Source organism: Nelumbo lutea, chromosome 2 (genome assembly GCF_056320005.1).
Source record: "Nelumbo lutea isolate HS-2025 chromosome 2, American lotus-T2T, whole genome shotgun sequence".
Classification (NCBI taxonomy): domain Eukaryota; kingdom Viridiplantae; phylum Streptophyta; class Magnoliopsida; order Proteales; family Nelumbonaceae; genus Nelumbo; species Nelumbo lutea.
The window spans coordinates 110,367,762-110,390,011 of NC_142685.1; the positions used below are offsets into that span (position 1 = coordinate 110,367,762).

Sequence of the window (22,250 nt, forward strand, 5' to 3'; positions counted from 1 at the left end):
CTTATTTACATGGGAAATAAAAGAACATGTGTAAATGTACTTAGCTGGGCAAGTCTTTCATGGGAAACACTTACCCATGTTACATTGAGCAAGCTCTTAATATCATCTTAATGACACACTAGCAGCATATTTATGCAGCATGTTATTCTCTCATTGTCTATTTGATCACAAAAATATGTTTTTGATGTAGGGGTCTGGCTGAATCTTGACATGTGGCATCGGTTGGATGCATCCCAACCATCCTATGGACCCTAACACATGGTGTCGACTAGACGCATCCTGACCACCCATCACTAACCACTACCAACCACCGCCACTTGCTCCCAACTACTCCTCTCAAGCAACTTTGATTATAAAAAGGGGCTCCCACATTAAGGTAAACACACATCGGAACTCAAGCTCTAAGTCTCCTCTCTTGCTTGGTTCGACCCCTTAGAGCCCTCTACTAACTTAACCGTTAAAGCCTTCACCCCTGGGATAACTCCTTATGCCTCTGACATCTTCTTTCTCTCAACAAGTTAGACCCATCGGCCTTGAATGCTATAAATTATGTTGTTGCCCTTAATTCCATATTTGGCAGCAACAATTGATGTCGTTTGTGGAAACGTCTTCAAAATTCTCTTAAGAAAAAAAAAAAAAACAAAAAAGCAAACCTAATTTAATCAACTACTCTCCCTGAAATGGCCGACAAGCAAGACCCCATCCCTAACGTTCGAAACTTAGTCCCAATTGATCAGTTTGAGCTAGTCCTGAACACGCTAGACAACCTGGCCCAACGATTGGACAACATAGGGCATTCGATAGAAAGCCACCAAGCCACCCATAGGGTGGCCGCCCTGTCAGAAGCCATAGACAACACAATGTGCTAACCACCTGTACCCCACTAAGCCAGCACTTGGGCGACTTGGAGAGAGTCGACCCCTCAGAGCCTGACAACAGCAATCGGCAAGCTAGCAAACCCCGTTCCAAGATCCCTCGGCTCCCCAACTAAGGGGCCGACCCCGTGGGGTCCCATGCCAAGCACAAGAACCTCGACATCAACACCATCACACGGAGACCAATCGAGACGACGATGGGTGTTTGGGCCACTACAGTCCCCCTCCAAGGACAGGAGGTCAGTGCCACGCCTCTCCCCCACCAGTTTCTGACATTCACGACCTCCTCAATGATTGTTGTGCCTTCAAGGCTCAGGACGTGCCAACATCCAAGCACTCTAGGAATGGGGCCAACCCGTCCCGTGAGAGAGAGCCAGGACCAGGACAAAGCGACGATGCTATACGTCAACCAGTGCCTCGAAGATAACCACAGATTAACACCCTTCAAGATCAGCTTCGGCAAGTGAAGGAGGTTCGAGGTGACGCCTCCACCAATTGCCCTACCTCATCCAACTAAATAAAGGCCTTCGTAAATGTCATCCTCTTCGAGCCCCTCCCACCAAATTTAAAAGCCCCAACGTTGGAGACCTACAATAGGAATACATGTCAAATAAGGTTGGAAAATGCCCTAGTTAAAGCAACTGAATTGTCAGTTCAAGTTGGAGAAGATTAAAAAGGGAGTCCAGGTAGACATGGGCAACTATGGTTCTTTTAAGCAAATCCAGGCAAATCCTGATTATATTAGAAAAGGAATGGTGTGATGGTGATTCCGGTCAAAGAATTGCCACCAAAATAATACAGTGGTAGAGAAATTGTCAAGTAAAAGGGGAAAAAAGGATTAAAAACTGATTTCTTCCTTATGATACAACATGAAGCTAATTTTCCTAAAAAAACGAAAATTAATGGATCCAATAATTACAATGCTGAATCTCTAATTCTATCTCCAAGCTTACATGATGCACGCGATGTTTGTGATGTGAACGAAGCAATAGATTCAGTGGTGTTTTTGCTTTCTATTCTCCTGACATCAACCAAATGAGAGGAACAAACATCTCCATATCCGCTCTCTTCTGGTAAGACTGATCCCGATAGAACCTGAAAAAATAAATGCATGTGAGAAGTCACATTTGTTCGTTATCTTGGAAAATGTTACATAGCAATGGTAATCTGAAGCAGAATGGTAAATTTGCAGACGGGATCCCCTGAAAGCATTTGAAAGAACAGCGATCCAGCCGCACATTGGAAATATCTCCCCGTGAATTTAACATACATGTACGGGAGATATTCCTGATGTGTGGCCGGGTGCCATGTGTGCAGAGTTTTTGCCGTGTTCACAGAGTTTTAACATCTCCCCATGAGGTCTGACATATTTTGATGGACCTTTTTTTTTTTTGAGAAAAAGTAATGTAGTATTTGTATTCCTTAAAAAGATGTAGCAACTAATTTACACAAATATCTTCTGAACACCTATACAGTAAGGAATTATAGGAACTATACAATTAAGATAAAGTGTCTTTTCAAACAAAAATAACGCAATCACGGTGAGTTGATTATCAACTCATTAGTGCATCTGAAGAAAGGCAATTGTGGAAACATTTACACAATAGCGCATCGGTGCCTCCCTGTGTTATATGCTTCCAAGATCCCACTTATTGGGATCTTATCCAAACATTTACACAAATTTCTGACTAATATTTGTTATCATTTCTTAAAACCTGATTTGACAACTGAAATGGTGATCACTACAACCTTGTTTTCTAATATCAGATTTGCTATATACTATACCCTGGGGATGAGTCAAAGGAGGGAAAAATTCTCCATCTAAAGAAAGATCGTTTCTTTCATTTCTTCTCCTGTGCCCTAATTTCCCCCCCACCTGCATCTCTATGCGTCTGCTGGATACTTCTCTGCGTTCTTGGATGCTCTGTTTCTGTTTACTGTTTTTGATTTATCAAAAAAAAACAACATTTTTTTTTTTGGATTCCATTGGATGATGTCAGTTGTACTTTTTGCCCATTTTGGGAGATTCTTGGTGGAGAATTTGGTTTTCGGTAATTTGATCTGAATCAGGGGAATTGGAAAATCTGTTGTGGTTGAAGAATGCCTTACCATGGAGCTGACTAGAGACTTCACGTGCTGATAACGAGCAGGGACGTTGAAAAGAAATAACCTCTGAAATTTTGATCATTCAATCAAGTTGATGTAAAACTGATTCCTGAGATGGAGTTCAAGTGTGTGCCGAAATGGAGGAAGGAGGCAAGGATTGAGGCCAAATAGTTTTTGCTCGAAGAAACTAGAAGTAGAGGGAAAGACTCCCGCAAGATTAGAAAAGGAAGCAGAGCAACTGTGTTCCTGGAGACTAATGCATTAAGCTGGTTCCAAGGCTTTGTAGATGGAACAATCCAGTTGGTGAAATGTCCAGGATGGAAAAGCACTCTGAAGATGGAAGAAAGTATATCAGGTGGAACAAAGAAGAAACTTAAAGGGCTGGTTTCTGATGCTAACGGAACAATATGGTCGAGGACGAAGACAGGTAATTTGTATACCAGAAGGGAGGGATAGCTCAGGCTGGAAAGTCTTAGAAGGACTGCTACAGGAGTACACAAGCAGGCTGTTTGCAACTAAAGAATCTGAACTCAAGGCAGAAGGAGAAAGCCCAAAGGAAAGTACTGAGGTAACTGGGCAATAAACAGAAGAAACAAAGGAAGAGAGGCCAGATCAGAGGATACCTTTGGTCTGCCTTACGATAGTTCCAAGGATTGCTGTAAGTGGTGGGAATGAAGGTTGGGAGAAAAAAATGGTAGTTTCGTTGAAGAACAAAGTGAAAGACTGGACGGAGATCCTGAATGCTATTGCAAAGACACTAGGCATAAAAGACTTGTTACTACTTAAGCCTTTTGAGTCAAATAAAGCCATCCTAGAAACAGGAAGCATAAATCTTAACATCTGCAGAGTGGAGATTAGTGAGGGCATAGCTATGATTGAAAACTGGTGCCCTGCTTGCAATGAAAAGAGCGCAAAGGAGGGAAGCTTCATTCTAAAGATTTTAGGCATCCTTTTCAATCTGCGGTTAGAACCCGTATGGGAGAAGATTTTGATAGCCTGTGTGAGGGGTCTTGGAAGAAGCTATGAACATATAGTAGACCTTCATGCAGCAAGAATAAGAATCGCAGGTGCAAAGCCAGAAGACATTCCCCATTCAATTGATCTCTTCATTGATGGAGTGTGGCACAAAATGTGGGTAGCAACTGAAGCGGAAGCAGTAATCTGAAAATGTGGGAAGAAGGTAGAAGATGAAGCTGACCTGGCTTAGCAGGTACCATGTAGCAAGGAAGAAGTGGAGGGCAAAGGTGATGTGGCAGTAAAAATTAATGCGAAGGAAATGGAAGAGCCATCGAGAAGAAAGGAAGGCAAGATGTTACAAAGAAAGGAATTAATTCAAACTAAAGGCTCTAAAGAGGAAAGCAAGCAGCCACTCAACTTTGGAAGGGAGAGAGCAACAGTTTCAGCCTATTAAAGGAAACTTGGAGAAGAATCCAACTGTTGGGAGCAAATCTTATGCTAGAGTGGTGTCAGAAGGGACAAATGGCATGGGGGCTCGACTGAATCAAGTGACTATTGGCAAAGGCTGACATGATGTGGCGTTTTAAATTCTTGCGTGACAGGAGGCCTAACATGGAGAACCCATACTGAACCAACCTTTGCTTGAACCATTTAGGTGGTTTGATTACTCGACCAGCAGACCTTAGTTCTGGTCCATCATCATCTTCTTTCCCTGGATCAGGAAATCATGCAGCGATGGGAGAAACGGTGAAGCAGCGTCACTTGGGAGAAAAAAGATCAAAAAGATACAACTTCAGCCACTTCGTCTCAGAAAGCTTCTAACCTGGAGTAAAAGCCAAGGCAAAAGATGATGGTTACAACTCTAGAGAAACCCAACCTGAGAGGTACAACAGGAGGAAGGAGGAAGAGACGAAAGTCTAGTGACTGGAGTTACTCTCTTCACTATGCACCAAGGAGTAGGCTTGAGATAAGGTCACACTGTCCCTTGTTAGTATTTGCCGTCTCACAATATCATAGTCAGGATTCAGACCAACTAGAAATTCAAAAACCCTATTAGTTTCAACTTGCTTTCTATGAGTCTGCATCCTTCTGACTTTCCCACTCAAGTGTTTCTAGGTGGTCAACTTCATGCCACAAAGATTTCAAAGTAGAGAAGTAAACAGAGACTGGTTTCTCTCCTTGCTTAAGGTTATTAATCTCACACTTCAATTCATAGGCCCTAGCAACATTAAGGGGTTGGGAGTAATCCTCTTTCATGACATCCCAGATTTCCTTGGCTGTTTTTGCCCACAAATAGTTCCAGCTGATATGTTGCTGCATAGAGTTGCACAGCCATGTCATAACCAAATAGTTCTCCTGAACCCATTTGGTATACATTTGGTCCTCCTTAGATGGTTCTTTCACATCTCCCAACAGGTAGCAAAGTTTTCCTCTACCCCCAATGCCATCATGGCCGATTGGGCCCATTCTAAGTAGTTGGATCCATCAAACTTCACAGTTGTAATCTGAAAAGCATTCTCAGACATGTTACCAGAATTGCTAGTCCCAAAAACACCTTCCCCCTGATTCTTGAACTCCATTCTTGGTCAAGAATTAGCAATAAAAAAACTTTTGAAGCTACTGTAATAGAAAAACAGCACCTAAACAACTGATAACAGCCGGCCTAGGTCTTCCAAAAACAAGGAAAAGCAGAATTCTGTATGAAACCAATTCAAATCTGATTTGAAACCAATGACAGCTCTGAATTTTAGGATTTTCTCTCAAAACCCTAGAAAGAAAAAAGGTTTTCCAGCCGCACCTCTCAGAATAGACCAAGATGATTCTTTCAAGGTTATTCTCAAGCAAAAAAAACTTACTTTATGAAAGAAAATCTCTGGCTGCCACCTTTTGTTTGATGCAGAACCCTAATCTTGGGGATCTGAAGCCTTTTCTAATTCTTCCTGACTACTGGAACTCTCCCAACCTTCTACAATCTTCTTAGTAGTAGCCGCACACTACCAGTAGCCTCCAAGAATCAGCCGATCCTCCTTCTTTGTTGAAAAACTTCTAAACCTAGGAAATTCTCATGTAGTCAATCTAATTAGACTAACATAAGACCTCCTTCTCTGCAACCAGTTTTGGGTTTTTAACAGAAATTCTGATCACCACCTTCAGTCTTGATAAAGAAACTGATATTGGACTCTTTATCTTCCTCTGATTCTTCCTGATTATCAAGAACACAATCCACTCTTTGGACAGCTGCTATAGTCTCTGATAACCTCCAAGAATCAGCCAAAAAAGGGATCCTCTTAATCTTTCAGCCCTAGGCAACTCTCATGTGGTTGGCTGGATCAAACTCACATGAGAAACCCTAACCTGGCTCTAATACCAAGTAGTTGATCAAGACTACAATCAGTCTTGAATTCGAAAGCAAAAAGAAAGATTTCAGAAGAAAAGAAGAAGAGAGGGAGAAAAGAAGAAGCACACGAAGGGTTTTTAGAAAAGAGAGAGAGGGTCAATCATAATGATCTGCCGACCCACTCTTAATATTTATATATGTTGACTAATTGTAAAAGGGCTGAATTGCCCTTATTGCTTACATGGCAAATAAACTAATAAAAAAGCTGAAATAACAAGCTGTAACAACAAACTGAAATAACTACCAACTAACACTGACACAACTAACAAAAAACATATGCTATGCTGCCATATGAACACAGTGGGGACCACAGCAATGGAGTCCACACCAGTGTTCTCTACAAGAATAAACCTAAGGAAGAGTTTATTGGATTGGGTAAACTTACGAGAGGAAGAGTTAGAAGCACCAGCTGAATGCTTGGGTTCTTAACTAGACTCTTGGCCTTTATTTTACTTAGGATTACCCTTAAGTGGAAACCCAAAATATGATTTTTTCTAGAATCCTGACCTGAGGAATTTGCAAAAAAGCTTGCAATTTAGAAGAGAAATTATATTTCGTTAGGGGGAAGGATTACTTTGATTAAAATCAACACTAGAAAATCTTCCAACCTATTTTCTCTCTATCTTTTGTATCCCAACCGAAGTAGCAAGGAAGTTAGAGAAAATCATGAGAGATTTCCTTTGGGAATCGGGGGAGGAAAGGAAATACCCACTTGGTAAAGTGGGAGATGGTGTATAGACCAAAGATCCAAGGGGGATTAGGATTAGGAAACTTACTACTTAGGAACACTACTTTACTTGGGAAATGGTTGTGGTGATTGCCTCAGGAGGAGAGTTTGTGCCACAAAGTCGTAGTAACCATCCATGGTGCTTCGGGCAATGGATGGGATGCAAAGGTCTCACCTCACACTTCAGTTTAGATGTAAATCAGTCCTCAAATATTAGGTGTAAACTTGAATATTAGAAGAAAAGGAAGAAGAGAAGTATGAGCAGCAACACAAGAGAAGAAGATGGCGAAAAAAGGAAGCAGAAGAAGAATCGAATTATCTTCTCTTTCTCCTCTAATCCTTTTTTTATTAAGAATTAAAGTTAGAGTAATGACAATTATGCCCTTAAGTGGGCTGCCATCTAGGCAGTAACATAAAGAGATTAAACAAAAAGAAATAACAGACCCATTAGCCAACAATAAAAGAAAAGATATTGCAAGAGAAGATACTAGGACTCATTCGACCCAATCTCTTTACACTCCCCCTCAAGTTGAGCATAGATGTCAATCATGCCCAGCTTGCTTATATAGTGTGTCATTTTCCCTCTTGGAACTCCCTTGGTCAAGATATCAGTCAATTGCTCGTCTGATGTGTTGAATGGCAAACAAACTTCTCCTGAGGAAACTCTTTCCCTTATAAAATGTCTATCAACCTCAATGTGCTTAGTTCTGTTATGTTGAATAGGATTATGTGTAATGTTGATAGCTGCTTGGTGTCACAGTAGAGCATCATTGGCTTCTCTTAGTCAACCTCCAATTCTTCTAGAAGGGATCGTAGCCACAGTAATTCTGACACACCATGTGCCATTGCCCTGTATTCTGCTTCAGCTAAGGATCTAGCAACTACAGACTGTTTCTTTCTCCTCCATGACACAATGTTCCCAACGACCAGAGCACAATAACTTGAGGGTGGATCTCCTATCATCAATACATCCTACCCAATCAACATCAATGAAAGCTTCTAGTTTCATGTGTTCATGTTTAACAAACAAAATACTTTTTCCCTGGAGTACCTTTCAAGTAACACAGAACCCTTTCTGCAATAGCTAAATGAGTATCTCTGGGAGAATGCATAAATTGACTAATAACACTTACTGCATAGGAAATATCTAGCCGAGTCATGCAAAGATATAACAACTTCCCAAGCAATCTCTGAAACACCCCCTTATCAGATAAAAGCTCACCATCTGTAGCAGAAAGCTTATGATTAGGATCAATAGGAGTGGAGATTGGTTTAGCGCCAAGTTTACCAGTCTCAGCAAGGAGGTCAATGACATATTTACGCTGAGAAATGAAAATACCATCCTTAGATCTAGCAACTTCAATGCCTAAAAAATATCGAAGATCTCCCAAATCCTTGATCTCAAATTCAGAGTTGAGAAACCTTTTTAATTTACTGACCTCTTGAATGTCATTACCCGTGACCATAATATCATCAACATAAACTATCAAGAAGGTCACCAGAGAGCCATTTCTCTTCAAGAACAGGGTATGATCAGATTGAGTTTGTGTGTAGCCAAAGGAGACAAGAGCAGCCCTAAACCTCTCAAACCAAGCCCGAAGAGACTGTTTGAGACCATAAATAGATTTCTGCAATTTACACACCTTGCCTTGTATTTCCTTCCCATACACTTATGGAGGCAAAGACATATAGACCTCTTCATGTAGGTCTCCATTCAAGAAGGCATTTTTAACATTAAACTGGTGTAGGGGCCAGTCAAAAGTAGCGGCTAGAGATAACAAAACCCTGACTGAGGTCATCTTAGCGACAGGAGCAAATGTCTCAAGATAGTCAATGCCATACATTTGAGTGTAGCCCTTAGCAACCAGCCTAGCCTTAAACCTCTCAATAAAGCCATCAGAGTGATGTTTAATGGTATTTAATGGTAAACGCCCATTTACAACCCACTGGTTCCTTCCCTTCAGGCAAGTCAACAATATCTCAGGTATGGTTCTTATGCAAAGCATCCAGTTCAGCCATCATAGCATCTCTCCATTCAGGTTGAGATAAGGTTTCCGGAACGGACCTGGGTATCACATGGAAAGAAACAGATGCAAGAAAAGAGTAGTAGGAAGGAGAGAGAAGGTTGTAAGACAGGTGTTTGGAGATACAATGGGTTGTACACTTCCGCTTGCCCTTGCGGAGAGCAATAGGAAGGTCAAGGTCTGGGAAAGTTGTAGATGGGTCAAAAGAAGGCTGACATGTTACCTCAATAATGATGGGAGGAGCAAGAGGTTCTTCTATAGGAGTGAAAACAACCTGCCCATGTCTGAATCTCTGCCTTTGGTACCACCTTTGGAGAACAGGAGGAAGAAGAATTATAGGAGAATGAGGTGGAGGAGGAGGAATATGAATAGGAATATCGGAGGTAGGTCCAGTGGGAGAAGTAGACACCTCATGATAGGACTCAAGAGGAATGGGAAGAGGAATAGCTGGAGACATAGCAAAGGGCTCTTCAGATTTCTCCCACTCAGGAGAAATGCTAAAGAAAGGAGTCAACTCAGCAAAGGTGACATCCCGAGATACAAAGCAGGTGCCACGAACTGGATCAAAACAGCAATATCCCTTATATGTGGAAGCATATCCCAGAAAAACACATTTATGAGCCTTAGGTTCAAACTTGTGCCTTTGATGACTGTGAATATGCACATAGCAAGTGCACCCAAAAACACGGAGAGGAAGAGAAAATATCATCATCCGGGAAGAGAAGGCTAAAGGGGGTTTTGAAGTCAAAGACCTGGGAGGGCATACGGTTGATCAAAAAAGTAGCAATAAGAATAGCATCTCCCCAAAATTTTATAGGAACATGGGATGCAAACAAGAGGGATCTAGCAACTTCAACCACATGTCTGTTCTTCCTTTCCGCCACCCCATTTTGTTGTGGAGTGTAGGAACAAGAACTTTGATGAATAACCCCAAAAGTTTCAAGATAGGTGGAGAGGGTTCTCTCAAAATACTCCTTAGCATTATCAGAAATGAATATTTTGATACGAGTGTTAAATTGGGTGAGGATGAGTTCATGAAATTTTTGCACAATAGCTGGTACTTCATCCCTGGATTACATGAGATAAATCCAAGTGTAACGAGAGTAGTCATCAATAAAAAGGATAAAGTACCTATAACCCCCCATAGTTGGCAAATGATATGGCCCCCACACGTCAGAGTGAACAATATGAAAAGGAGAAAGAGATCTTTTATGCTTACTAAATAAGAATGTCTACAATGCTTTGCCAGTTCACACGACTCACAATGAAGACTCGATAAAGACACTCCCTTAAACATATCTGGAAACAAATGACTCAAAGTAGAAAATGACAAATGACCAAACCGAAAGTGACATAACAAGACTTTGTTAACAGACTCTGACAAAACTGACTCTAAGGCAACTCCATGAGGTGGTCCCAAAGCTCGATCCAATGTGTCTAGCAAGCATATTCCGTTCGCCTCATGGCCACTCCCAATCATCCTCTGAGATTGCAGGTCCTGAAAAACACAATGAGTGGGAAAAAAGGTTATGTTGCAATTCATGGATTTAGTTAAGCTGCTAACAGATAAACGGTTTGTGTTAAGTTTAGGGCATGAAGGACAGAGGATAAATAAAGGGTGTCAGAGGTCTTTATATCTCATTTACCAGAGATGGGAGCAAGAGACCCATCAACAAGGGATATTTTCTCTTTGCCAGAGAGAAGGTGGTATGAGCATAAGAGATTAGACAGGCCGGTCATATGGTCTGATGCACCGGAATCAATAATCCAAGGGATTTTATGATTACCTGAAACTGAAGCATGATTTGCAAAAGCACAAATACCTGAGTGAGCAAATGCTGATGAAGATGATGTGTTGTTGTTGGAAGGTGAGATGAAGAAACAATAGCATCCAAGTGATTTAGTAGCCTCCCATACTTTTCAAAATCCACCTTCATTGCTGCCAACTGCTCAATGGCTGATTTCTCTTCATTCTCCTTATTTCCTCCTTCAGGTACTATAGCAACATTAGCTGCCTTAGGCTTTCCTACCTGACTGCCCTTCTTAAAGCTGTTGTTATTCTTAAACCTATCAGGAAGAAGCTCAAGATGAAGCTTCCAACAAGTGTCCTTTGTATGCCTCGGTTTCTTGCAATATTCACATATATGCTCCTTTTTCTCAGTAGAACCCTTTGGCTTTATTCCAGCATGTGCAAAGTGTTCTGTAGGTGGACCCCGCAACTGAACCTGTTGCCTACTCTCCTCACTGCTTATCATAGAATAAGCCTGGGAAAGAGTAACCTCATCTCTAGCTAGGATATTTTGCCTAATGATGTCAAACTCAGGGTTGAGTCCAGTGAGAAATTCAAACACCCTATTTCTCTCCACCAACTTCCTATACATTTCAGCATCATTCTTACTCTCCCATACAACTGTCTCCAAAACATCAATTTCTTGCCATAGGGATTTCAGTATAGAGTAGTAGATTGCTACACTCTTCTCCCCCTATCTTAGGTTCTTCACATCACTTTTCAATTTATAGACTCTGGCTACATTCAACTTCTGTGAATAGGTCTCAGTAACACTGTCCCATATCTCCTTAGCTGAAGACATCCAGAGATAATGCTGACTTATATGAGGTTGCATAGAATTGACCAACCATCCTATGACAGCATAGTTCTCTTGCATCCATTTCTCAAATTCAGGGTCCGTCTCTTCGGGTTTCACTTTACTACCTGTGAGATACCCGAGTTTTCCTCTACTACAATCATAAATTCTTATAGATTGTGCCCAAGCAAGATAATTTGTCCCATCTAGCTTGATTGTGGTTACACCAATCAAAACGGAATCTATCGAGCCAAAGCCTGAAACCAACACTTGCTTGAACTCACTTCCGTATGGCTCCATTAATCAAACGAAAATCAAAGAACCAGAAATTTTGTCTATATAAACTTACTTGGAAGTCAAACCAAAACCCAGATGCTTGAAAACTAGGGTTTTACTAAGTCCAACTGTTGGGGAGGAAGAGAGAAGATGCAGTCGCTCCTACCAGAACTTCCCAATCTCTTCCAAACCTGAACCGCCCTCCTTTAGGAGTCACAAGACACCTCCCAAGCACAAAGCGCCACACCCAAAGCTTCACCTTTACCTGTACCTTCAAAAATCTCTAATCGGCTAGGGTTTTGGGCAGCAACAGAACAGCACCGCTTCTTGGCAATATCTAGCCAGATTTAAACTCTCCAAACCCTCTACCAACTAGGCCCGAGATCCTCTGAACTATAGAGAATCTATCTCTCCATACACTCTCTTAATCTAAGGGTGTATAGGAAAAGAAGAAGAAAAAAATGAAGAAATAGACCTGCTCTGATACCAAGATGTAAATCAGTCCTCAAATATTAGGTGTAAATTTGAAGATTAGAAGAAAAGGAAGAAGAGAAGTAAGAGCAGCAACACAAGAGAAGAAGATGGCGAAAAGAGAAGGAAGAAGAAGAAGAATCGAATTATCTTCCCTTTCTCCTCTAATCCTTTTTTTATTAAGAATTAAAGTTAGAGTAATGACAAGTATGCCCTTAAGTGGGTGACCAGCTAAGCAGTGACATAAAGGGATTAAACAAAAAGAAATTAACAGGCCCATTAGCCAACAATAAAAGAAAAGATATTATAAGAGAAGATACTAGGACCCATTCGGCCCAGTCTCTTTACAAGTTTCTTCACCTTGGAAATCCATTCATGAGGTACTGCCTATCTTCTTAAATTTCACAAAATTTGATGTGGGAAATGGTAGTAAAGTCCTTTTTTGGGAAGATGTCTGGTTAGGTGATACCCCTTTAAAATCCCAATTCCCTTTGCCCTATTCACTTTCTAGTCTTCAAAAGAAAACCATCACTTGCTTCTAAAGCCTTTCCACTCCAGGTTTAAACTGTGACTTCGGCTTTAGAAGGGGTTTAAGGGATAGAAAATGTGAGTTTGTGGTAATTGCTAAATAAGTTAGGGTCAGTATTCTTGGATTCAAGGGTGGATGATAACATGTTTCCTAACCTTTTTCTTCCTTTTTCCTCCTCTTTTCCTACTTTGTTCACAAACTTTAATAGGCATGAACTGAAGGATGTAAAATATATGCTCCACAAAACAGTAAAAGAACTCTGACAAGGTAATAGGTGAAGAGTCTAGCCCTAAATTCAACATGATCAATGACAACGGCATCTTGGACAAGACCCACTCCCTACATCACATCAAGACCCACCTAATCTTTCAGATGACAAGGAGAACCACACCCACAAGTCCATCAGCAACCTGACAAAGACACAAATGCCAAAGGACAAACTGCCATTCATGAAACGTACTGCTCCTCATGACAACATTATTTTTTCTCCAAGCATGTCTTTCTACTTGCATATCTTATTCTCCCTTAGAACACCAAGAGCATTGGTCGATATCCTCTAACAGTTGATAATATGCCACAGCTAGAATGATATTCCTTATAGGCAAATTCTCCAAGAAAACTGTTATCAAAATATAGGCCTCCATAGAACATATGAGCATTTTTTGTCTCTTGTGTCACCTATAGGAACCATGGTGATGATGTCAAAGTCACATCAACAAGCAACAACATTCATCCTTCAACAATGCAGTAAATTGCCATTCCTCAAATATAAGCTTTGTCATTATAACAAAGGGGAGAAATAGGGTATCTTAATTGTTGAACCATCTTTCTTTTGAGAAACTCTATTATGCAAAAGTCAGATTAACAACTGCCAATGCCAACCTCAAGTGACACATCAGATAGGGCCTAGGGCTTGTCAAGAATGGGATTTTGTTCCATGTAGGCAACAACCACTCAGGAACACCAAGACCACCAATGTGGCTAAAAGAGTCTGACTTGATCCCAAGAAAGCCATCAACATAAGGATTTTAATGTGTCCTTTTCTGTACAATGGCATATGTCTGTAGAAATCCAAACAAGCAAGTGAAAAGGAGACACTCATTTGATTCTTTAAAAACCAATTCTCTCTCACGAGATCAAGTATCATGCATGAATAGCACACCAATGTCCAATGCTAATAAATCCACCAGGTTCATAGAAATAGGATAGCCTAAAACTCATTAGAACATCACAAGTTCATTGACACAAAATCAGCTATCTTTAATCAGGCATATATCTACAGACTTATGCCTATGGAGTTCTGGAGCTAATCCCATGCAAAGCAACATTGTTGCTATCCATGTGGACACTAAATGGTAAATTTGGTGCATTAAGTAGCTTTCCATATGGAAGAGAACATGAATAAGAATATCCCAACTGTTAGAAAATAATAGAACCTGAAACTCGTGGAACAACACAATCTTACATGTAATAAGACACTGATTTCCCTCCCCAAGGATAGGGACAAGATAAATACTCAATTCCAAAATTAGGTAGAATGGTGCTTAGAATTTTTCAAGTCAAACGTCTAAGTAAGCCTCCTAGTCAACGAAAGGAGACTAGCAGAAATTCTTGAAGAATAAGAACTAGAGGTCACTGACATAGCGTGACCGCTAATAAAATCTCATAACCATCGCTATCCTTGCAGCCTTACTGAAGGAGATTAAATGCAGCAATTCGTTTTTCCCAAAAGGATTTGAGACACTAAACTGGACCTTAAGGAAAAGAAACAGATCATACCGTACTATCTCCAATGAATATTGATGCTTAATAACAAACATATCAAGCTTGCAAATGGTAAGGCGTTGCCAACCAAAAAAGAAGCAAAACATATTAGAGTTATATCCCAAACCAAACCACAAACAAATGGTGTTATGTTCTTTGAAGATGAACTAATGTAGAAGTCCAACCACAATTATAAGACTAGCCCTCTATATTAAGGTCATTTTCAAAGACTTTTGCCTATGACCTCCCAATTTGAGCCCATGAGCCCATTTTGGAGAAAAGAAAGTAAGAAATAGCTAGAAGAGGGATCACTAGATTTTGTAGAACGTTTGTTTGTTTTCTATTTTTTATTGTCAAATGACATTGCAAAGCCTCTATTTTGAGGTTTCTTCAAGGACAGGTTGGGTTTTCTTAGGTTTCTAAAGGTCTTCCAACATAGGGCCCAATAGATTCTGTAGTGAGTATCCTCTATATTTTATTTTCGTTTATCTTCTGAAGCATCCTTCTTGAGGCTTCCTAAAGGAAAATATAGAGTTGCTTTTGCCACTCTATATATTGAACCGCAATATTCTTTCTCAAAGTGAGAAATTGAGAAATGATTTTCTTTTTCTCTGTGGTGAATTGGGGGGGAGGACTCTTTCTGAGAAGCAATTCTTCTTAAGGTGGAGAGACCCTATCATCCCTTGGCATAGGAAATTAGGAATTGTTAGGAATATTTTTTTCTCTTTCATTGGTATTCTCTCTTCCTCCGTTTTTATGCAAATAAGTAATGAAGTCATTGCAGCCTGAAGCTTAAAAATGTTATTGGCTAATATTGTAGAAGGATTTAAAATCTTTAAGTAGATAGACAAAGGAAAAGGTATTAAGCAAAACACAATTTAATCTCTAACACCATAAAACATGAAAAATGTGATTTTCCAAAAGTACATAACAAGATGTATTTAGGATACCCCATATAACTTGGATAAGGGTTTTTTTATCAGTTGGGTAAGGGTTTTTTCAGTTGAGTAGATCATATGGTGAAGTGTATGTTGTTGTTATGCTATCAGGATTCACAACTACCAGCTAAAGGGGGTTTTCTACACCATGAATGATTGAAAAGGAATATCTATAATTGTCCATCTAATGGGCAAAGATCTATAACCATCCTCTGCCCATCTTATAAGGGATCCTCTGGATAGTCACATTTAGAGTGTCCCTGTGGGAAAACTAAACAACCAAAAGATAGCTTTGAATATCCTGAATTTTCTTGAGTTGTTTGAATATACCAGTCTTCAATAATGATTCTTTTTGCCATAATGCACATTACCATTGGGATGAACTCACAACAAGAAAAAGATTGGCAGAAAGAAACATATTCACCAATTTCAGGCCAACATGAGACATAAGTCAGAAATCAAAACCATATAGTAATAGAATTCCAAAAAATTGGCTTCAAAGCTCAATGAACAAAAATGGCAAAAGCATCTTCTCTATGCAGCAAAAATAAGAATGAGCTTAAATATTTGATCTGAATATCTTGATTGAAGTAACAAAAAGGAAACCAAATAAGCGGCATACCAAGCCCTAGCCACCAATATGAATCATGGGTCTATTTGCAGTTTTCGCAATATCAAACATTCCAGCGTGAGCAGCTTTCTTCCTCTTGACCTAAAACAGACAGGTACTAAATATTCTTACATTATCTGATAGCATATAGGAAAAACAAAAAATGGGTAAGAACACACAGAAAATAGTTGTCCCGATCATGTGATTATAGTGCATTACTAAGTCATGCAAACTAATGTAGCAAAACTGACAGCAAAGCCTATGAATATGGTAATAACCAAAGATTTGGTTTTTATCAAAACACTATTTCTGTATGCATCATCATTGTTGAAATACAATCTATATGCAATCATCATTTTTCTTGTTCAAATAGAAATTTAAGTTTAGCCATAAATAACATACTAATATCTTACAACATTAGATGCTTGAAATTAAAAAAAAAAAAGACAGTTTTGAAAAATTAAGAAATGAGGAGATAAATATCACACATACCGCAGCCCCAATTATCTCCTTCAGCCCTTCATCATTAATACCATTACGAAGGGGATCTCTCAAGCTAACCTATAACAATACATATGCATGTTTCAGTTAGAAGCTTTAGTAAACCACAAAGAAATAAAAGATATTTGACAAGTATGACCAACGTGCATATCTTTATTATAATGAGTTCAAAACTGATCAACATGTTAACATCCAATGCATTAACTGATCTGAGCCTCCAGTCTAGGTATTCAAGGAATTTGGACAACTCCAAGGGGTGCCCATCAGTGATACATGAACTCTCCTAAATGGATGAAGTGTCCATGCCGGGCACATGTCAGACTCTAGAACTCCATGGTTTCTTGAGGGACACCTCTATGTGACATTTTTCTTTCCCGTTGCTAAAAGAACAGTTAATGTACACACTGAATGTCATTTTTCCTACAAATTGAGTTACAAATCTTTTAAATAGGTTTTCTATAGGTTTATAATATTAAAATTCAACAAAATATGGAGTATTTTAATAGTTTATAATTGTTTATGAATATTTCTATGGGCCCTTGTTTTTTCATATTTCCGAGTCAGACTCTCAGACTGCATCACATTTGGATTCTCATGTCCATGTCCCTGCAACACTAATGCACATCTGATGAAATAGATCCCAAACTAATGCCACTAAGAAAAACTTCATCTGTATTCAGTTTCTGCCATCCTTGATTCTAGAATAATTGAATTTATAATGTAGCAAAATGTTGATATGTTTCTATCTAAGTCTCTTAAAAACCTTGCTTCATATTTTACCTTCTAAAAACATTTAATTCTATCACTGAAAGATCTTTCTTTCAATGCCTGTATAAGGATTAAGCACATTAATTTTTTTCTAGTAATATGCATTGTGACCTTGCAAAAGAAATTCATCTATCTATCAAAAACCATTATTTGCTCACATATCCAGTGAAGAAGATAAAACTGATAACTCTTTTTTCTTTTAATTGCTATATAGCTCACTTTTTAACATAAAATCATGCTGTGTATCACAGTTCTACTGGCAGCTTTAGGAAGAATATGTTGTCATACCAAAAAAATGAGGCTCTTCAAGCATTTTTGCTTCTATAGCCTCAAGTTGGTTGACAGGTTTACATCTACATCATCAAGACAATCAAAAACTTGAATGTCAAACCCTAGCCCATAACTCAGGAATATTACACTAATAATGTTTTACTCATGCTTCAGTGGGGGAAGGTAGGGATAGTTTAACAATTAAATATAAAGCAGCCGAGGATGGTTTTACAATTAAACAGAAAGCTCTTGAAAAAACTATAAAAATGATTACTTTTTATTCTTCAATAACATGTATAACAAACAAGGTGACGTCAGCCCAAGAATGATAAGTGATACAGTGACACTCATGAAAAGGGAACCACAATGTAAAGTTGCAAGGTTAAGTAGTTTTTCTACCTCAGAAGGACCGAAGAGGCATACTTTAAAGTTCCCATCAGCTAAAAGCCGCAATCTATTGCAACCAGCACAAAAATGCTCTGTCATTGATGTGATGAAAGAAATAGTACCTTGATGCCCATCTAGCCTAAAATTCTTGGCTGTATCTGTGGGATGATCCTGAAGCCTCTGTATCCCCTTAAACTGTTGTGCCTGATCAAGTATCATAAAAACTTTCAACCATAGTATAATATATCTTTGCAGTAATATCTCGGACACCAAAACAATGTACCATCTGTCAGGGTTCTACCTTACCACTCTATCCACCATTTCCGAATAGGGTACAAGTTTTTTGACATTCCAGACGTTCCCATCAAAAGGCATGAATTCAATGAATCGAACATTGATTGGCTTCTCACGTGTTAACTCTACGAAATTACAAATTTCATCATCATTGAAGCCACGTATCACAACGCAATTCACCTAACATACAACGATAAAGTAAGGACAAGTCCATTAGTCCAGTATGAATTCTTAAGAAAACTTTGACCCACATCCCAAACAAATAACAAAAGAGACATTTGTCTCATAACAAATTGAAGAATGTCCAAAGTTTTGAAAAATTAAAATGCATCACTCATTGAGCAGTGATCCAATGAGAAACTAATTCAGAAAGAGGAGCATACTTTAACTGGATTGCATCCAAGGTCTATAGCAGTATTGATCGACTCCATAACCCTTTCATGTCCTTTACGCCTTGTCATGAACTCAAACTTCGCCGGAACTAAGGTGTCCAAGCTGATATTTACCGAATTCAGACCACATTCTTTCAATTTTGAAAGCTTTCTCGCAAGAGTAATTCCATTCGTTGTCATAGTCAGTGTTTTCAACCCTTCCAAATTAGATAATTGTAAGCATATCTCTTCAATGTCTTTCCTAATTGTTGGTTCCCCACCAGTCAACCGAATCTTATTGACGCCTGAGCTTACAAATAGATTTGCCAAGCGAATGATCTCATCTGCTGAAAGAATCTGAGGGTTTGGCGTGAGCTCCACACCATCTGCTGGCATACAATATTGGCACCGGAGGTTACAGCGCTCCGTCAAGGAAATCCTCAAGTAAGTATGCATCCTTCCAAATGAATCAACTAGCATATCAGAAACTGGATTATCTTTTGATGGATCCTCTAACATCTTACCACAAGAAGACACATATGTCTTTGACTGGAAACTGTTGGAATAATCCTTAATTATAGCTTGAGTATTACTGCTTTTGGACAAAAAAGATGAATTCTTGCAATTATGTTTCATCCAATGCAAATTGACCTGATGATGCAATTAAATGTTGTTAGACAATGACAAGAAAGAAAAAACAGTATCTGTGATATAGTATGGAGAAAAATTTTTGCAGAATTCATGAAGTCGTATGAGTGTTAGGGGTGTCAACGGTATTCGAAAATTTGAATTCGAATTTGATATTCGACATAATCGAATCGAATTCAGATAATTCAAATATCTAATCGATCGAATTCGGATATCCTATTCATATCGAATAGTTAATCGGATTCGAATTTGGATATGACCTGATTTGATTCAATAAATATCCGAATTTGACTGATTATTTATTTCTTATATAATATATAAAATAATTAAATGTTTTATATAATTTATATAATAATTAAATTATATAAATAATCTATATATTTACATACTTTATATAAATAAATTATTTATTTTATATATTTATCAATTACCTAAAATAATTAATTAATCAAATATTCAAATATTTAATCGGATTTGAATTCGAATATTAATTTTCAATATCCATCAGATATCGAATTGAATTTGGATACCAGATTTTCTAATCGGATTCGAATTCAAATATTGCCTTATTCGATTCAAATTCAACCCGTTTACACCCCTAATGAGTGTTCAAGGGGACTCTAACAATCAGAAAGTTGGTTCTCAGATTTTTTATCTTTCGATATTCAAAGCATCAATAGAATACATAAAATGCTTGGGTAAAAATTAAAAAGCAAACTTGACTGAACAATGCAGCTCAGTTCTAACTAGGCTTTGATACCTCATTACCAAGGTGAGTAGCTGGGTGTCAGGTCAGACAATCTTCTGACATAACCCACTGAAATTAAGACCCAGATGTAAAATCATATAACAAAGTGAATATTGATTACTGATATTTATAATGTTAACCTTTTCCATTACTTTCACGTGTGAAATTCTATTTTTTTCATAAGCTGAAAACAAAGGGAAAAGAAATCTACTAAACCAGCAGATAAGTTTGAGCTACAGATGGGCCATGAAATGATTTTATTTCATTCGTTCTGTTTTTTTTTTTTTTTTTTTTTTTTGAGAAGTAACGATAATACATCCGAAAGGGAAGAACCCAAAATGCAACTATCAAAAGTCACCATCTTTTTGTCCATGTACATGATGGAACAAGCTCATTTTAGTTAAATTAACAAAAGAAAACCATTTTTGGGAAAAATTCCCTTTAAGCAGGAAAGCATTCGAGCTAAACCAAAATAATAAGAAAAGGACTAATATGACAAGTTAATCATGCATTCATCACCATTTGACATTGCAAATATACCATGAATCAAGCAGTTCATAATTATGTCCACGGTCCACTTTGAGTCATTAAATGTGAACGGAACTAAAATTCAATTTACTTGGCGAACAAAAAACTTGAGTTTCGGCATCACTGAAATTCTAATAGAAATTAACCATGTGGAAAGAATATGAAAATTTAATCTGACGAATTAGTTGACATACCAGAAATACCATAACCACCTGTAACTAGTATTTAACCTTTTCACTAAAAAAAAATTGCAACAACTTCAAATTTTATAATATATAAATCACGAGTAGAAAACAAACCAGATGGTTTCATCAGAACACAGAGAGCTTACCCAATGAAAATCCAATCTTCCGAAACTCGAACCCCACCCGAAAATTCTCGACGCGTACCTTCGCATCGTTGTGGCTGAAACACCAATACAACGATCAAACGAAAACGGAGAAGAACAACAAGCTAATAAAATAGCAATAAATCAGTTATTCCCATCAAGCAAACAAAATTCAGACTTCCGTATGTTTTAGTGGCACCAGCAATATTCGATTCACAAAATATTAAAATGGAAACTAAAAGATCAAAAGAACAGAAAGAATCTGGTGAGTGCTACGATCATGAAATATTCCATTCCTGTAAAAAGAAAAGGAGCTTTTAAGCTTTATGCTCACATGAGGACACAGACTTAGCCTTTTCTCTCCTCTCGTCCTTCCGTTTGCACTTTGCACCAGCCAGATAGCGAGAGTATTCAAGAGCCTTCACCTAACGTCAAGTTAAAAACAGTGAAGACTTGCCGCTGGCGGTTTGGTGTGTTTTCCGTAGAAAATACCAAACCAAACATGGATAGGAAGAATAAAAATGATATCTACGGGGAAAGAATATAAAAGATAAAACATGAAAATTGATTTGGGCACATCCCATTTTTTATTAGTGCTAGTCTGCTGGACCAAAATGGCAAAACACCTTTCAACGGATTCAAAGGTTCGAACTCTAATACCCGATTTCACATCCTCGATTTATGCCATGTTTAGAATCAATGCCGTTTCTTGATGGATGTTTTTTGAGAAACAGTATTGTATTATGATGTTTTCTCAAAAAAACATTTTTTCTCTTTTTTTTTCTTTTGAGATTATTATTTCTTGCTATTACATCAGCTTTTTTCAATACTACATCTCAGCATATTATTGTTAGTAATAATAAAAACATGAGAAAATATTAAAAAAGACATTTTCTCAAATCACATTTTTCCCGAAAAGTGTGGTTTGAGATAACGTTTTTCGAAATTGCATAAAACTAAACAACAATCAAGCATGATCTTGAAAGAAAATAGATTCAGACATGTGGTATTGGTTTTCAAGAAAATGGCATCGGTTCCAAACACTAGCCTATGTGTTAAAACTTAAATCTTATTAATAATCATATTTGATTCATTGTCAAAAATATAATCAGATCCGATTTGGGATGTTCACGATCAATTTGGTACA

The 22,250-nt window shown here is 38.4% G+C and overlaps 1 protein-coding gene across 15 annotated transcripts; it reads right to left on the bottom strand.

Annotated features, from left to right (window-relative positions):
• Positions 1–1,581: 1,581 nt before the first annotated feature.
• Positions 1,582–21,648, bottom strand: CNX2 (cofactor of nitrate reductase and xanthine dehydrogenase 2). Of its 15 annotated transcripts, none has more exons than XR_016107539.1 (9): positions 21,438–21,611; positions 21,107–21,180; positions 19,376–19,502; positions 18,864–19,240; positions 18,493–18,660; positions 18,199–18,390; positions 16,753–16,821; positions 16,273–16,378; positions 1,582–1,970 (listed from the first exon to the last, which is right to left on the bottom strand). XR_016107539.1 is itself a non-coding variant. In XM_088971236.1 (9 exons), the coding sequence occupies exons 2-8, from the start codon at positions 21,170–21,172 to the stop codon at positions 16,279–16,281; spliced, it is 1,080 nt and encodes a 359-aa protein (XP_088827362.1). In that variant the 5' UTR covers positions 21,173–21,180; positions 21,438–21,586; the 3' UTR covers positions 1,582–1,970; positions 16,273–16,278. The 15 variants fall into 15 exon arrangements, 6 of the variants coding, with proteins under 6 accessions (XP_088827362.1, XP_088827360.1, XP_088827358.1 ...); XR_016107540.1 differs by having other exon boundaries at positions 18,864–19,237; positions 21,438–21,576; XR_016107541.1 differs by having other exon boundaries at positions 16,273–16,397; positions 18,864–19,237; positions 21,438–21,576.
• Between the last annotated feature and the right edge of the window lie 602 nt (positions 21,649–22,250).

Excerpts from the sequence above, each read along its gene's own strand:
- CNX2 (XM_088971232.1), bottom strand. The coding sequence starts at position 21,172 with ATGCGAAGGTACGCGTCGAGAATTTTCGGGTGGGGTTCGAGTTTCGGA. Across the intron at positions 18,661-18,863 it reads TTGGATGCAATCCAGTTAAA|GTGAATTGCGTTGTGATACG; the intron begins GTATGCTCCTCT and ends GTTGTATGTTAG. Across the intron at positions 16,822-18,198 it reads GCCTCTTCGGTCCTTCTGAG|GTTAGCTTGAGAGATCCCCT; the intron begins GTAGAAAAACTA and ends GTATTGTTATAG.